Below are 18,634 nucleotides of genomic sequence, written 5' to 3'. Positions count from 1 at the left end.
CTAGATGACTGGTGCTCAAACTTTTCTAGTTGTGCCCCCCCTTACCAGTAATGGAATCTGTCCACACCCCCACTCCATTACTGCACAGGTAGCTCAGCAGAGGATCTTGAGCTGAAGGCAAAGCTGGTGGCAGAACTGGGGATGGGGGCAGAGAGGGAATGAAGGCAGAGCTGGCCTGGTGTCAGAGCAAGGCCTGGAGCCAGCGGCTGGGCGAGGGGCCGGGCAGCAGACAGAGCGGGGCTGGGTGGCAGTCCCTCCCCATCCCCCTACAGTTTAGGGACCACTGATCTAGACAGAGGAATTGTGGCAAAGTCATCCAAAATTCTACACTACAAAACAGCCCAGCCTCTCTGCACCTTGTTCAACATACTTCTGGCTGTAAAAAACAGAATCTAGCCCTATAATTATCATGACTGTCTTTTACATGCTATGAAAACCCACAAAAGATACTGCGAGCTTCCGACTTTTCGGTGCATCATCTTGCTGCCGAAAATACTTGTTTTAATAAAATTGGGTTCTATGAAGCACAGCACACACTCAAATTTGTCTCATTTCACAGAGGTGGTTAAGGCAACAACTGAACATAGGAAGGTCTGCATGTCTGAATTTATATAAAGAGTTGAGTGTCTATTAAAAATGGATGGCCTGGTTCTCAGTTGCTTCCAAGGAGCGCCTGGTGTAACGTGTAGGGAAGCGAGGTTTATAAAAAGTGTGCGAGTATTGCTCCCCTCATACAGCTTTAATGCTGGGTCAGTAACCAGATCCAGATTAGAGATGCTGCTTCTGGCACCTAGGGGCCATCAGGAATTACTGCTCAGGATACTCAGAGCACAGGGATCCCTTGACCAATGCCCTCTTTTTCCCAGTCAAGCCCCAAGTGCTGGAGAAGGGCTCTATACCATCTGAGAATTCCTGTACACAGAGGTAACCCTTAACATTGGTTCAACCATCTTTATGGCATCTTTGCATCACCAGATTAGCACAAAGCGGTCACAGAGCAGCGGAGGATTTGGCTCTAACAGTTAAAGCACTAAGAAGGAATAAACCAACAATGAGCAAAACTATGATGGCACTCTGTTTTTGCTAAAAAGGACACTTCTAAACATTTTATAAAAGCAGTTCTGTAACCATGTAAAATTAAGTTTTAATCAAAATGTGGATGTATTTCAGAAGTCTCTGGATCGCTTTTAATTAGAGTGTTAGAATACTGTTTACTTGTTATGTTAACTTGAACATATTCAGTATTTACAATCCAGCTCTTTTATATCGTAAGAGACAGCTAAAAAACAAGACACAGCATATCACATGGAAAGAATTAGGAGAAAACTGAACAGATGTGCAAGTTGGCCAAAGAAATTAAAAGGTGAGCGGATAGGAAATACTAGCATTCAGAGTTTGGAAAGAAGGTAGCAACCTGCATTTATGGGTTAATTGCTTTTACTTAAATCTACTGAAATTATCCAGTTGCTAGAGTTATCTATACTTAAATTACATTTGACAATACTCTGTTTACCAGATCATTACGATCATGAACTAAATAAACTCAGATGCCCCAAGCCCTGAAGTTTCTTATACCAAGTTTTACTACGAAGCAAACAAGAAGTATCCTCAAATTATTACTATGCTGAAATGGCTTTTCCTTCTGAATACTATGGTAGGATTGGCTAGTATAAATCCCTGTGCTCCAATTAACTACCAAATAATTCCTCATCCATACGCCCACAGAAAGTATGGCCACCTTGATTTCTGACGTTTCTCATCCCATTATCTTCAATACTTCCCTCCTCCACTCCTTCTTGACCAGTGAGGAAGGCCAGCTCCCTCCTATGCACAACTAAGAGTATTTCATTATCTACAGTTACAGGTGAAGAGGAGTGTGTGAGGTGTGCAGACATGTTATTCTGTGAGCACGTCACTGAAATTCAGAAGACTGCAGTCTCAGTAATTGCTGTAACTTCTAGCCCAGTATCCTATTTCTGACTGTGGCCAGTACTAGCTATTTCAGAGGAAAGATGCCTCATTGTGGAATAAGCCTACTCAATAGGATAATTTTTTTTTACTAAGCCAATCCATTAGTGTTTGATTTATGACTTGAAGCACGAGGGGTTATACCGCAGTTATTTTACCTTATCATAGGTAACTTTGGATGGTGCAATTATTTATAGAAATGGTGCCTGCTAAACAGTTGGTTTCAGTGATACCTAGTGGCATTGGGTAAAGAAAGAATTTTCTTTTATCAGGTTTGAATTTATTGTCTTTCACTGGATGTTTCCTTGTTCTTGTATTATGTTGCTGCCCGTAAACCTAGCTTTGTTAGGTCCCTCTAAAGTTCCACACAGGTTTCTCTGATTTCAAGAGATGATAGTAATTTCATGTCATTTATCAAATGCCCACCCTCATTGTTCATTTTTCCAGATCTACAATTAATATTGATCAAAATGGACAGAATTTAATAATAGCCAAAGTAGAGAGATCTGCATAATTAATATATGGTTGCAATTACTGATAATGCAAATCTCTGCACTCTGACTGGCTAATGGCCCTTTGAATACAGGGGTTTGCATATTGTATTGATGAAAAATAAACACACTGTGATTATGCAAATGAGAACCAATGTACTGTTATAGATGTGTAATCATACAGCACATCAGTGTTCTAACTGGGCAAGATAATGCAATTTCCATATAATAGGTAATGTAATGTATCAGTAAATCAATGCCTCATTGCCACATACCTCATTGCCACATTGCTGCCATCAATAACTATTGGCCTCAGGTTATCTCCATCTTCAGTCACATCCTCCTGAAGTGGAGACTCAGACCTCTGAGACTCTATAGAAGATGCTTCACGCATTATGTTTGTGTTGACATTATTTGCAGGCTGGTCAGTCTCAGTTTTATTTCCAAGTTTGACAAGTTCTCCCAAAATATCGTTGATTAAAGCATCAGTGCCAAGCTTATTTAGCACAAGCTGAACTTGTTCTTCAGAGTAACCTAACTTAAGTGCAAACTCCAGTTTGGTTTGATATTCCTTTACCACATCAGGGGGCTTCTTTACTTCCTTAGATACTATCTGAGCCTCCTCTATTTTAAGATCTTGTAAGATTTCATAACGTTTTTGTACGTGGGGCTGTAAGCAGGGAGACCTGCACAGTTGTCGGTGAGTCTTAGGTAGTAGATGTGATTCTGCTGTAATGTTATTCAGTCTCTCTGACTCATTATCAGAATTTGTGCTTTCTTCTGAATCACAGCTGGAGCTTCCCGTCTCCTCAGATGCCTCCTTATCTGCATCTTCCTTCCTAGAGTTAACTTTATCCATTGTTGGTTTCTCCACCATTGACCAAGATCCAACTGCATTTATTTGTGTGTCAGTTCGCTCCACATAAAGATGGCCTAGGTCATGCCCCAGATGATCCTTCACGCCCATGAAGCTGCTGCATGTACTCGACTCCACTTTGCTGTTTTTCCTGTATTCCTGAATATAAAGTGTCCCGTATTCCTACAGAAGAAATAAAATGGTTGTAACTAGTTAGCACTTATTTTATTTTGGGTTTTCTTGTTGTTTCCTCTGGGACTCCGTTTCTTTACCAACTTAAAAATACTTTCACATTCGAGGAAATTCCCTCTTCACTTAAAGTTTGATTGCATTTGTAAACAAACTAGTATGAAACTTGCTGCATGTAAACACACTTCTTCAAACAGAGAGAACTTTCCAATAAAATCAATCCTGGTTGATTAACAGAGTATTATTGTTATTATTATTATTCAACAATTTTCAAAAAGCATTTACATCTAAACTGATGAATACATTCAAAAATTAGTTTTTATATAAACTGGTTTTCCTTAAAAGTTTTTGAAAATAAAGTAGCTGTATAGGTCAGACACTAGAAAATGTTAACTTGAACAGGAGTCTTTTGTTCAGATTTAAAGTAACTGTGATATTCTGTCACTGGGTATGTCTACACTGCAAAAGAAAAACCAACTAACCAACCCACCCTCCCACCCCAAAACGTGGCTGTGAGTCTCAGACCTTTGGTCAGCTGACTTACACTGGCCCTATGGGACTAAAAATAGCAGTGTAAACATCTCTGTTGTGAGCCCGAGGCAGTTGACTTGGGCTCTGAGACTTGCTGCTGTGGGTTTTTTATTTTTCATTGTGGACGTACTCTCAAAGATAATATTACTAAACAGTGTAATAAATCAGAAATGCAGCTATAAAACATACGAGTACTGCTATGGAAAAGTTTTTATACTAAGTGGCTTAGACATTCCATTTAATACAAGGGAACTAGCATATTACTATATCATCACCGAATCATATAAAGGTAGGGTCGGAAGGGACCTCAGGAGGTCATCTAGTATAGCTTCCCTCATCAGGGCAGGACCAAGTATGTCTACACCATCCTTGACAGGTGTTTGTCTAACCTGTTCTTAAAAGCCTCCAATAACAGGGATTCCACCATCTCCCTTGGAAGCCTAGTCTAGAATTTAGCTACCCTTATAGTTAGAAAGGTTTCCTTAATATCAAACATAAATCTCCTTTGCCTCAGCTTAAGCCCATTACTTCTTCTCCTACCTTCAGTAGACATGGAGAATAACTGACCACCAGCCTCTTTATAACACCCCTTAACATCTTTGATGACTTATCAGGTCCCCTCTCAGTCGTCTTTTCTCTAGACGAAACATACCCAGTTGTTTAAGCCTTTTATAATTTTTGTTGCTCTCCTCTGGACTCACTGCAATGTATCCACATCCTTCTTCAAGTGTGGTGCCCAGACCTGGACACAGAACTCCAACTGAGACCTCACCATGCTAAGTAGAGTGCGATACCACCACTGGTGTCTTATGTACGGCACTCCTTTTAATACACACCAGAATGACATTTCCCTTTTTCGCAACTGCTTCACATTGTTGGCTCATAGTCATTGTGATCCAGTAAAACCCCCAGATCATCTTCTGAAGTATTACAGTATTGAGTTATTTCCTATTTTATAGTTGTGAATTTGATTTTTCCTTCCTAAGTGTAGCACTTTGCATTTGTCTTTACTGAATTTCAACATGCTGATTTCAGACAAATTCTACAATTTGTCAAGGTCATTTTGAATTCTAATCCTGTCCTCCAACATGCTAGCAACAGCTCCCATCTTGGTGTTATTTGCAAATTTAATAATTATACTCTCAACTCCAACATCAAGTCATTGATGAAAATATTGAATTGTATCAGACCCAAGATAGAACTCTGTGGAATCCCACTAGATATACTCCTCCCCCGCCTCGGTTTGACAGCAAACAATTGATAATTACTCTTTAAGTACAGTCTTACAAACACTACTGTATTCTTAATTTTATCTAGACCACTTTCCCTAGTTTGCTTATGAGACTGTCATGTGGAACTGTGTTAAAAGGCTTACTTTAAAAAAAAATCAAGATATATGTTGTTTATAGCTTGTTTTCTATGCACTTGGCCAGTAACCCTGTCAAACAAGGAAGTTAGGTTGGTTTGGCATGATTTGTTCTTGACAAATCCATATTGGCTATTACTTAAAAACTTAATATCCTCTAGGTGCTTATAAATTGATTGTTTAATAATTTGTAACTTTACAGATATCAAAATTAGGCTGACTGGTCTATAGTTCCTTGGATCCCCTTTGTTCCTCTTTATATTTCACTAATTAGGCAAATATGCTTAAGAAGCCACCTTACAGAAAATGGGTTAATCATAGAATAAATATAGTCCAATGAATCCTGAAACAGAGTATTCATTCAGTCAGGTAAACATCCCTACACATTCCTAAATTCCTTTATAAAGTCCAGGCCAATCAAGAAACACTTTGAATATTCTCAAAGTAGCTTTTTTTTAGTCAGAAGAACAAGACTTGGAACTATGGGCTGATTCCAAGTCTATTGAAGTAAATGAGAGCGATCCAGAAAAGTACTTAAATATTAATTTCAATAATGTGGCTAGTCACATGCTTAAGCTTAGGCATGTGCATAAGTACTTTGCTGGATCAGGGCCTAAATGCAGAGATGGATGGTATATAGGAGATATGGAATAAAGCAGATTGTGGTTTTCTGTGCCTCATAAAAACCCCACCCACCCAAGTTTACTAGAGGAGTTCACATTATTGTAGTTTAACATAACTTTTTATGAGGAAATAGATATTTGAAAAATTATCTCCATAATCTGTTTAAAAGGAACTTATTACTTCCTTTACTTTTTGTTCTCTTGAAAGAGAATTCTGGCATAAAGCAGAACTGTTTCCGTTATTAAAAAATAAAATATAAGGATGAAACAGAAAAACAACAGCTTTTCTAGTTCACGCAGGACAAAAATTAAGCAAGACACATATACAGAAGGCAGTGCTTGAATGTCATATATAGCATGGCCACAAACCCGATTATTGAAATCACACTGAGAAAAATCATTGTATTAAACACAACTCCATTGTCTCCATTCTATTAACAATTATCCATAGATTAAACTTACCCAAGATACAAAATTTCTTCCATTTGAATAAATAAACCTCCCGCCCCGATAAATAAATAGTATATATTTCAGACTGGTAGCCGTGTTAGTAGTATATATTTAAGAGTACTGAGTCATTTGCGGAGTTTTATTTCCTTTGCTGGGGGAAAAAAAAAGTATGCAGAATATAGATATGACAACTCATGAAGACTTCTCTCAAGACAAATGTGAGAGAAATGAAAATGCCATCCATGATTTAATAAAAAAAGTTTTTAAATGCATTGTTAGGACATCTCCACAGCAGTAGAGATTTTCAGTAAATAGCTGTATTAACTAAGTTGTCCTACTTGATAACTTACCATTTTTGGTTTGTAACCAAAGAGAATTTTTTTCCAGCAGTTTAATCTAGTTTAGACTGATAGAAGTAGAAAATATTTTTCTGTATAGACCTGATTTAGTTAAAAGGCAGAGCGATTGTGATGCTGTCTCTTGAAGTATATCAGTCAATGTTCATTTTCTTTATAGGGATCTTTAGGAGTTCAAGCAATACTGCAGATTAAATACAAAGGGAATTTAGGAAGTGAACCTTTACACTTGGTGATTTATTAACTACTGTAATACACTGGATAGCCTAGTGCCAGTAACAAATCACAACAGTATCTCAATAAAAGGATACAGTTAAAAACCCACACTGTGGCCTTCATAGAACTGCCACCAAAAAGTGTCTTAAACAAGAAAAACCTATTGGAAGCTAGGCTGCCTAGCAACCAGTCTTTAGTTGCTAGGATGCACTCCTTTAACATGCCATCATGAATGCTAGCACAGTGAAAGAATAATTTGGTATGAACAAAAGCCTATGAAAAAGACCGGGACTTAAGTGCGTCTGGTTTACCCTCTGAGAACAATGCAGCTGCCAAACCAATCTGGACGCTCCGACATCATTGTTCCATAAACCCCACAATCTGCTCTGACTAGAGGAAGTATATTTAATGGGCAACATTTTTAAGCTGGAGTGAAAAGTTGGGTCAGCTCATGTATTGCCCTAATAGAATACGCCAAGATAATGGGTCACTGCCCAAATCCATGTACTGTGAAATACCATTTTAGCACTGAACTAAAAGTATTACTTTTCTTTTGGACACTATCTGGACATGCATTTAGATTAGTTAAGATTAATGTATTGTTATTTCCTGATGTCATATTCTAATTGTTTCTCGTTAAAGTTTTATCTTAACTATAAACATAATATTCTTTCAAAAAGACATATCTCAAAGAACCTCAGTTATTGCACTGGGTGAGTAACCTTCTCTTCTGCAAAGAGATACTACAGCAGTTGCAGCTTTCAAAACCCACAAAATAGTATTTAATTGACTTAAGCATACTATTGTTATTTTTAACTAGTATTTTAATATCTGACTCCACTACAACCACAAAGCATAAGGATTCTGAAATATTACCTTTAAGTTTTGCATAAGCAGCATACCATTCCTGCTGTCAGACCTGCATGCAAGTTTTATGTATGTTCAGACAAATTCTACAGCATCTGTGATAGGCAGCAAATAATCTGCTGCAGCACCTCCTTAGAATGTTAGGCTTGGGAGCTCCCAACACAAAGTCCTAGGCAATATTCATTGATTATAACAATGAAAATTAGATATCATAATTAAATCCTAATAGAGTTTATTATTTTACTTTGAGCTAGATAGTGAAGGGAGAAATGCCAGTCACTCTACCTGAGCAAACTAACCTAAATTATTTTTGGTTCTTTCAGTCAAATGTTAATGCACCTGTTGACAGCATAATGAAGCCCACAAGAAATAAAGAGAATGAATTTGTTCAAGGAGTAACATAAAAACGTAAAAGCTCTCTGTCTGTCATTTACAATAAAACTCTTATACTGAGACCATGGTTTATAAGAAAACTTTATAGATACCATGTAATCTAGATGAAATTACTTGCTATGAACTATTTTGAGTGCCATATATGTGTTGATACAATTATATTTATATATAAAATAAAAATAAAAAGTGTATCAACACAAAATGAGTGACCAAAGAAATAAACCTATTAACTAAATTATTGTACTTAGTTCTTATGCTTTCAATAAAACTACTAAACAATAGTTTTTGAATTTATAAAAATTTTAAATATAAAAATAGGTAATCTCCATTGGCTATTCTGTGTGATAAACAACAATCCAATCATTACACTGAAAAGGAAGGGTTCTTAACTTATGAATACATATGTACTTACACTCTTTACACCAAAAAACCTGCAAACCATAACCCTCCTCCCCCAAAGCTATAAAACCAAATGTGGCTTCATATTTTAAACAGGCTCCATTATTATAGGATTACTATCATCATCAAATACTACGCCCATTTATCAAACACACTTGTTAAGTCAGGGGTTTACATTTAACACTGTGGAGGAATACAAAGCCATTATGTTACAGAATTGCAACCTTTTTCCATCTACTGTTCTTCAAATTCAGTAGCAAAACCATTTCCCACTAACTACCAACATTAATTTTGAACTAGACATTTCTACTGTTCAAGAGGTCAGGTGCAAATAGATCTAAACTTTTAATATTATGAAAGTTGTCCAATTACAGCTGAAATTCAAAATAGTTTAATGCAAACTTTACATGGCACAAAAAGCAATAAGTGAAACAGTGTGTTATGACAAATTTTTATAATAGCAATGGCATGTGTTCTTAAAAGAGCTTCCAAGTTTTTAAAGACAAATCCTACAACAGTGAAAAAGTTTGGTTTTTTACACAATACTTAAAATATTCCTAGATCTTCTAAGCAGCAAGTAGTAAATATTTAGACCACAGCTTATTAAAAAAAACCACAACTGTTTGTCATACAGAATTTCAGAATACCAATATAGAAACAAATGTCCTAGCTTCCCAAATGGCAAAGATATTGCAACAATGAAAATAAAATAATGAATATGTAATAAATACCTCCTGCAGTAGTTTCTGTATGTTTAATTACCATTGTATTTCAAGGAGTACTGTTGTCTGCATCACTCTGTCTAACAAAGGAAGGATGTCCCATTGAACAGATTGGTTAATGCTCTGGGGCAACAGATGTCTACTGGAACTGCAGGAGACCAGCAACTGGTGGCCTGCCCATCTTCTGAAAACTTTCAATAGACTTATGCATATGTTCACACAATAGGGCATGTGGTAGAAATGCAAACCTCTTTTTAACCCTTTTATGTGCCCTCTTTCCCTCCCAACTGGTATATGAATGTCTTTGTAGTGTTTTTTCTTTAGAGGATCCTTGGAACACTGGTTCATGGAGTGTACATTGTATGTGTTCTTCAACCTAATATCTGAACCCAAAATATAAAACAAAATAGATTAAAAACTGCACAATAATGTGTTGGCTAATTTTATAAATGTAGAAATGATTTTGAAAGCACAGAGGCTTTGAATGGATCATGTTATCACCTGAGAGTAGCCCCAAAGAACTAATGTTATATCCTGCCCTAAATCCATCCCTTTAAGTTCACACATTGTCCCCACGTGATGTTCCTCCTAATCTTAGCAAATGTTTCAAATGGGCAAATCTATAAAACACTTTTTTTCCAAAGGAAAAAACTATCAATTATTGCATATTTACAAGGGATAAAACATTGAAACTCAAGTCAAAGTCACCCAAAGGGTGCAGAAAATCTAATTCTCCTTAAGAGTTCTGACTGTCATTTCCAACCCCCACCAATACACATTATTGATGCCCCTAACAAGTTCCTTCCAGAATGTATCAAGTTAAAGATCACCCCTTCACGTAATTATTTTTCAGGTGAAAATTCTCTCTCTTTTTAAGACACCCCCAAAATTTGGAGTTTTTGTGAAGTGTATGGCTATTTATTTTGTTCAGAACGCAGAAGATGTACTGAAGTGTTAGAATGGTGAAACTTTTCAATCCCTGCAGAGAGTAGTCCAAATACTTACGTTAGCTGGAAAACACAGAGACATTGGTTTCTTGTAGCAGTTCCAGAAGCAACTCCTTAACACGATTTCAGCTGCAGACTTCCAGGCAAGCAAGCAGAACAATGAATGGTTGAACAGATGGAATGGCAATGTCTTTGCTTAACCTATTACTGAGTGGAACAACAGCCAATCATAGGCCAGAGAATTCACAATTAGTTGGCCAGGCAGATGCAAGGCAACCTCCCCACCCTGCATCAGGTTTGTAGGTTTCTAAGATAAGCAAGTTGATGTCATTCTCAGGGTCTGCCCCAGGCAGCATGTGTATTAACGAGGGGTGTGCAGCAACAATAGGCCATACAAAGGAGACTAGCAGGCAGCTGCTGTATGAGCGCCAGAGTCATTAGGGAGCAGGCTGCCAACAAGAAACACCTGGCTTGGGCAGACTTCAGCTTTTCCTCATTGTTTCTAATACATGAAACAAAGAAAGGAATTATTTTTAAGTAGTAAAAGTTGTAAGTTTCTATAAAAAACAAAACCTAAAGGATATAGCCAAGTCTATTACAAAAACCTTGTAGCTTTTGCTAGGAAAATTAAAAATATAGAAATATCACAGCAGTGATTGTGTGTATTCTCTTTTTTCTGTTAATAAAATAAATCATTATCGATGCAGTGCAACAGGAGGTCTGTTAAGGAGCCAATATTATACATAAATACATTCAAAAGCACTCTGAATTTCCTGAAACTTTACTTTTATTTATGTACCAAAAAGCCTGATGAACTTGCATTTATGCACAACTAAAACCAAATACAATGTTTAGAGTATTTCAGTTTCAATGGAAAATATTTTGATAAATTATTAAACTGCAAAAATATCAATTTCAAGCATCAAATATGGGATTTTTCTAACTAATGGCATTAGAACGTACACAAAGGAAAAGGAACTGTGATAGCACCACTGCAATAATAAATTTACTTGTTGCAGTCATCAATGTTCATGCTTTTGTAATTAGAAAATCTTATTCTACAGATTTACACTTGAAGCAGAAATCTCCCTGGTTTCCTGCAGTGTGTATAGATGATCTAAATAAATGTTTTGGAAGTTAAGTCACTAGGTAAGCATGTTTTAAAATATTTCTTCCTTGTGGAGGCAGAATGTTTCTAAGCTAAAAGAAAATGTCCAAAACAAATTTCTATTAATAAAAGATCTTCAATTTACTACATTTAGCACATGGCCATTGTCATGTAGCTACCAGGGAGGCAAAGGGTACATTTCCCCCACCAATTGACCTTCAAGGGGCCTCGAGTTATTGTCAGAAAGGCCAAAATATGTACAAAGCTATCCAATGTTAAGCAATGGAACAGTAGAAGACTGGAAAGTCTTCTTCCCTCATATAAATTATAAATCACTGTAAATACTGATACTGTGGCCCAATTATACTTTTTTAAACTCCTAAAATCTAAGATTTTCTATGGCTCTAACTAGCAACTGGTCACTTTTTTTTTTTTTTTTTTTTAAAGAAAGCCACATCCAGGGGGCATGGGCCCCAGAATACCCACTTGTCCCCTTCTCCCCTCCCTCAAATAATTGGATCCTACAGATAGCCCAATGTCTAGTTTTGGTGTTTGGTAAGAAAGCAGACCAAAACTCAGACTTTCAAATCATGGCCTTTGTTTTTAGTAACTTTACACAGGAAAGCTCAGTTCAGATGAATCAAGGCTGAGGTACAAGTATATTAAATGACTTTCAGTTCCATTCAATGAGCAGATAAGCAATACTGAAAATCAAGCTGAAGTATCTGTTTGTCTATTCTCACAGGCTGAGGAAATCTATTTGAGACCATTTGCTGTGGTTCAGAGGGCACCCAAAATACAAATAGTTTATTATTAGGATGGTTAATTTCAGGCATTTGAATTTTAAAATGTTTCAGGAAAATAAATGAATCCACACGTCATCATGCCGTACGACAAAAGTTTATCAGATGTCCAGATTTACCGATATAAAGCAAATACTATCAAGTGCAAAATCTAACACTGCATACATTTCTGCACCTAACCCTTCTGGGGATAGCAACAGATGAATTTAGAAAACTGCAAACCAAAAATCCAACCAAATACAATCTCTTTACACTGTCCATTAAACACCCACAAGAACAGCTACTATCATTACTATTTTGAAGTTTTAAATTCTGAGGCAGGAGAAGTCTTCTCACTAATTTCTGCCACTGTGAACACAAAGAATGAGAGAAAGCTACCCAAGTGCACAGCAGGAAGCCTGGTCTCCAGCACTGGATTAAGCTTCTTTGCAAACAGCAAATAAAGGCAGTGATCTGAAAAAGCTAATCAGTCCCTGCTGTGGTATTTAGACTATCTCAGTTGCTGGTATTGGATAATGTTAAGCATATTAAAACATCTGTAAGAAAAATAAGAAGCCAGTCTGGTTTACCTAGTCATAGGCACTGACCTTACATGCAAGCAGCATAACTTTGCTAGCCTTTAGTTCAAGCACTGTCAGAGCGAGACAGACACTTTGTACCTGGTGACAGAAATGCTTATTTTGGCAAAAGGGACATATGATGCAGTCAAAGTACAGGCACGATGAACTGAGGAGAACTTTGGTAGTATAATACAAGTAGCATATTTATTGTTCTATAACAAAAATGCACATTAGTGCAGGTGGATGACCTAACTTTAATGTTATTTTAAATATTAGGTTACCATTTGGTATAAGTCACCCCTTCACTATTTTCTTGTGTAAAAAACTTTCCAGATCCCATGCCTTTTTGAAATAAAGGAAGCTACTTTAAGTTACCTTTGGTTCATCTCCATGCGGGCATTACTTTGGAAAATCGTGTAGCGCAACTTTGACAAAAGACCAAGATCAAATTAGGTGTTTAAGATATCAAATAGGTCAGTAGGTTATATTTTAAGTAAGCCAGTGTAAACTACTTTAACAAAATATAATTACATTAAAATTAAATGCAATTAAATGCAATTTTACATTATGTAAAAACATTAGTCAGTTGTTCAAATCAGTCTCAATATTTTTCTTGTCCGAATAATTTTCTCAAAACTTCGTTAAAATAAACTGGAAATGCTCAAGATTTAAGAGGTGTCAGAACCATTTTATCAAATCATGCTCATGCTAACAGAAGAACATTCATATTAAGGTTTTAACCAGTACACTAGATTTCCTACTGAGAACAACGAGGGCAACAAAGAAACCTTAAGAGGAAACAATGAGGATCTCTGTCACATCTGTGACAGGCTATAATGGCATTACTAGGAAGTACACACAGCAGATGAACAAAGAAAGCTCTTCTTCTGCAGCTAAAACCTTCAGATCCAGCAAACTGACCAGTCTAGCCATTTCCCACTGCTATATTTAAAATACAATACAGAAAATTAAGATTATAGCTGGTCATTGAAATGCAGCATGCATAGCGGTTTCTCCGACTTCTAGCCTCTTACCCATCTGGAGAGGCTAATGATTCTATTTTCTTGCTCTTTAGAGAGATCAGAAACTGTATCAAAGCTCATCATGAAGTTCCTAGCACTATTTTATTAAAACATTAAATAGACTACCATGCAAACAACATAAGATGTTTACAGACAACTAGCCCTCACTAACTTTGGAGGACATCAGGATGAAAAGAGATTTCAGAGTAGCACACAAAAAGACAGGGGGGAGAATACTAGAGTCCTGGAGGAAACACAGCCAGGGGAAGGAGCAGGAACTGCACGGGAAGAGGCGAAAGACCCATAGAGCTAGAGCTGGAGCAGCTGCAAAACTTAAATAGAACGGCCAAATGGAGGTAAGGTGACATCAGGATATCACTACTATAAAAAATGTCCATCACAGACCTCTAGTTCTAGCAAACTCTTGTTATTTCAAAACATGCTGAAAACAAAAGCTTACTTAAAAGAAAATTATATTAATTCAAAATGTACAGAAGTCACAGTCCTCCAGTAATTTCAACCTGCTAAAAGTATTGCTGCAGCAAAGTACTAGAAACAATGTGATTTATCCCAACAACATGTTGTTTCCTTTGTTATATAACCTTGTACCAAGGCCACTATAATCCACAAAAATACAATTTTGTTTCCGCAAGAATACATTTTAGAAGACAAGTTAAGCACACATCATTATATACATAAACAGAGACAAATAGAAAGATTTTGATTTTAGCATTCAGAATTCAGAATATCTGACTATTGTTGCATTACAAAAATATCCATATATTTAATGTTGCACTTGGCAGCTCCAGAAAAGAACCTTTTATTCTTAAAATTAGGAGTTGGCCATCTGGTCAGTGTTTGTTGATCACTAACCAATATCTCAACAGGTGCAAAACATTCAAAATACAGCACCTTAGAGCATCACCTTCAAAACTGAGCAATCTTCTGTCTAGACTAAATCCACATGCAGATCTGCACTACAAAATGAATCCTACAACTACCGGTATGCTGTGGGATGAACTAAATAGCAGAAAGGTCCCTGACAATCAAGATAACTATACACTCTTATGACAAAGATGAGCAACAGTTTTCCCTAGGCAAGGAGGAAGTGAAATTGTAATTTCCAAGCTATTTTCTAAGAAAGAACAATTCTTAAGAACTGAAATACCAGAACCACTGGTTCTAATATTCCGATTCTTACAAAGGCTAATGCAAAATGCCTCAATAAGGCAGCAAGATTCACAGGCAAAGGGAGCACTCAATTTACCCTCTTTGCCATTCAGTCTTTAAAATTTCATCTAAATAGTCTCAGTTGCTTATTTCTAAATTCAGAGCCACTTCTCTTACTTGTGGTAAAAATATTAAAGGACTTTAACAATCTAAAATAACCACAGCTTGAATTAAAATAAAGTGGCAAATAATATCTTGGCTTTGGAGAGGAGATTCATCCATTTCTATACATCCATGTAACTTGGTAAGATAGGGATATGTATCACCGTAGGCCCTCTGTATGAAAGAGTCCTCAAATAGTTAGAGACCATTGGGTTCCAAGAAAGACCTGTTAAAGCACACAAAATCTTTGTGATCTATGGGTATATCAGCAATTAAGACACCCATTGCTGGCCTGTGCTAGCTGACTCATGCTCATGGGGCCTGGGCTAAGGGATTATTTAACTGTAGCGTAGACTGCTGGGCTTGGACTTGTGCTCAGGCTCTAGGACCCACTGAGGTGGGAGGGTCCCAGAGCTCAGGCTGCAGCCTGAGCATGGAAGTCTACACTGCAGCCTGGGTTTTTAATTGCAGTGCAGACATAGACTAAGACACCCAAACTGTTGCACTGTTGTTGATGCAAGCTGCTCATTGTAGGAGCAATGCTATGCCCATGTGCGGACCCATCAAAGTAAATGGCCTGGCCACACAGAGCTGCCAGCAGTATCAGGGCCTAAAATACCTGCCTAGTCATCCATCAGTAAGCACCATGCCGTAAGAAAATGTTAAGAAAGCATTTGACAGCCTACATTACAATTCACTCTGGAACATCATGAAGTTTTGCCAACAAAAATCATCATCATCAAGGCTTTATATCAAGGTGCAGCTTGCTCAGTTATACACACTTGAGTGAATCATTTATTAGAGACATTCGTGTCAAACAAGGATGCATTCTCTCACCGCTCCTGTTTGGCAATGTCATTGATTTCACTACGTGAAAAAGTGTAGAACAATACAACACAAACTTCACTTGTACACTGGAAGATATAGATTTTGCTGGTTTCTAAATGACAGCTAAACTAATGAGAAAACAAAGACCAAAAGACTGTCCAGCGTAGCAAAAAGACAGGTTTAATAGTCAGTTATGAAAAAACAATTCTAATGAGAATCCCAATAGCTCCCAAACTCAAACATTACAAGGAGTGAGTCCATTCACATACCTTGGCAGTAATGTACAAGCCAATGGAGATATCCAGAAAGAAATGATGTCATGAATTGGCAAGGTGGCAGCTGCATTCACCAGTTTAAAAAAGATTTATAAAAAAATTTAAAATGACCAGTTTGAAGACGAAACTACACATTATTAACTCGCATTTTATTTCCATCTTAATATATGAATTTGAAAGCTGAAAATCCAAAGGTATACTTAAGTATGTCTGAATGCCTTCAAAAAGCAAATACCTGGGGCATGTATAAAGAGTGAAGTCAGTTTTGCCATGGCAGACATTCCGTTGGGCAGCTGTGAGAGGGAGATTTGCTTCTGCTTAACTGGGTGTCAACTCCCACACCACCAGCCTGTTAGTCAGCCGCGCACTCTCCTCAGGGCTGTCAGCTCTTACTTTGCTTTGTAGGTTAACAATAAATGCACCCGTCCCGAAGTCCCTTTGAAGAGTTCCCCTTTAGTGTCTAGCCCCTTATCCACTGAACATTCACAGAAATGTGAGGCATGCTGTCCCCAAGAGATCAGTGTACACACCAGCTTATATGATTCAACTCAGGATCAGCACCTGGCTTAATACCCAGCACTAAGATCTATTTATAGTGAAAACAACAAGGCTATCATCAAAGACTCAAAAGATAGTGGGTGATGATAATGGAAACAAAAAAGTTACATATACAAATATAACACTTTCTAGAGACTAAACTTTAGATGGAGGTTAGCCAGTTCAATTAAGAAATTTATCTCACCCCAAAATGTCCTTTACAATGTTTGAACCAACGCTGTGTGAGATGAATGTAAATGCATTGCCTGCTTATTGCCTAGGTGAAGGATGATGGGGATGTCATCTTCGTTCCCTAAACACAGTACAGCAAACCTTTGAAGTTTATCCAAAATAAGGATCTCTTAGTTCCTTTCTGAAAATTTTATAATCCTTCATCTGCACTCATCCTAGATGTTTGTCAACTCTACTTTGATATAAACTTTAACACACACACCTCCTTACATAGTATTTGTACATATACTTCACAATGATATTAATGACCATTATGACCCTGGCTTTCATTTAAGACCTCCCATGATATTAATTGTTGAACCACAATGTGCATACCAGAATCAGGGCATTCCTGTAATCCCCCTTCCCAGCTGGGTCACAACAACTAAAGGAATATGTACAAGGATCTGACTGAAAAAATTCCTCTGTCCAACACCATTCACAGAAGGAAAAATCATGGGACTTAACAACATAGAGGACATGCAAAGAGTGGCCCGGGATAGGAAGGAATGGCAGAGGCTTGTTCATGCCCTAAGCAATATCTGACTGCATGAAAAAGATTCAGAATAAGAGAATTAAATGGTGCAAACCAGCTCCACTGAAATCTATGGGTACCTCTACACTGCAGCTGGAGATTTAATTTCCAGCTGTGGTAGACAGATACATGCTAGGTCTGATCAAACTAATCTACTGAAAACAGCCATAGCAGCACAGGCAACTGGACAAGCTAAACGTCCGAGTACGTACCTAGAGTCTCAGATGGGATTGTACTCAAGGCAGCTAGCCTGTCCCACCACTGCTATTTTTAGATAGCTCAATTAAAGCTATCATGTGAGTGTCTACCCAAGTTGGAAATTACACTTTCAGCTCCAGCTCAGACATACCTAATGTCAAAACTCCCAATGACCACAATGGGGCCAGAATTTCACCCAGAATGTTGCAATGAAACCACTAAGTAACAGTAGTCATATTGAAGTGAAACGGAACATAACCTTTCAGACAGGGGATTTCATTTCAACTGAACCAAAGTACCTTGTTTTAATGGTTAGAAAAATAATCCTTCACAACCACTGTATTTATTTAAAGGGACACAATCAACTTTTAAAAACCGCAGTCTGAAAATGCTTACCTCCTATTTATAGGAATAATGTCTAAAATTACTACAACGGGAAGAGATTAGAGGAAAAAGTTCTCCCTTTTAGTTTACTTTGTACACTTAGTGTATAGTTGGTTTCACCATTTCTACTGGTTAGTTATTTAGGTCTTAAGCCTGTAATTGAACCTGCATAGGTAGATCCCTGTGCCCACAGAGAGCTCTCTTGACTTCAGTAGGGCTTCATGTGGGCACAGAAGTCCACCTGTGAGTATCCAATTGTAGGAGCAGGGCCTGATCAGGCAGTCCCCTGCTCGTATGAGTCTTTCACAAAATGGCAAGGGAGAGGTGTTTTTTGTTTTTTTTGTTTTTTTAAAAACAGGCAAATGTTACAGTGAAACTCAAAAGTTGTTAGTGGGACTCAGAGCAAAGTAGAACAACTTTTAACTCACTGTTTTTAATTGACCAAAT

At 37.4% G+C, this 18,634-nt stretch overlaps 1 protein-coding gene across 1 annotated transcript in view; it reads right to left on the bottom strand.

Annotated features, from left to right (window-relative positions):
• ZC3H12C (zinc finger CCCH-type containing 12C) overlaps positions 1-6,916 on the bottom strand; it is a 30,448-nt gene extending 23,532 nt beyond the window's left edge. The window contains exons 1-2 of the mRNA XM_073339163.1: positions 6,825-6,916; positions 2,735-3,498 (exon numbers count right to left, since the gene is read on the bottom strand). Coding sequence (XP_073195264.1) covers positions 2,735-3,498; positions 6,825-6,827 — 767 coding nt within the window. The 5' untranslated portion in view covers positions 6,828-6,916. The remainder of the gene's footprint in view (positions 1-2,734; positions 3,499-6,824) is intronic.
• Between the last annotated feature and the right edge of the window lie 11,718 nt (positions 6,917-18,634).

This window comes from Lepidochelys kempii, chromosome 1, assembly GCF_965140265.1.
Source record: "Lepidochelys kempii isolate rLepKem1 chromosome 1, rLepKem1.hap2, whole genome shotgun sequence".
NCBI lineage: Eukaryota > Metazoa > Chordata > Testudines > Cheloniidae > Lepidochelys > Lepidochelys kempii.
The sequence above is the reverse complement of the archived record's forward strand: the minus strand, read 5'-3'. Positions and strand labels throughout refer to the sequence as shown.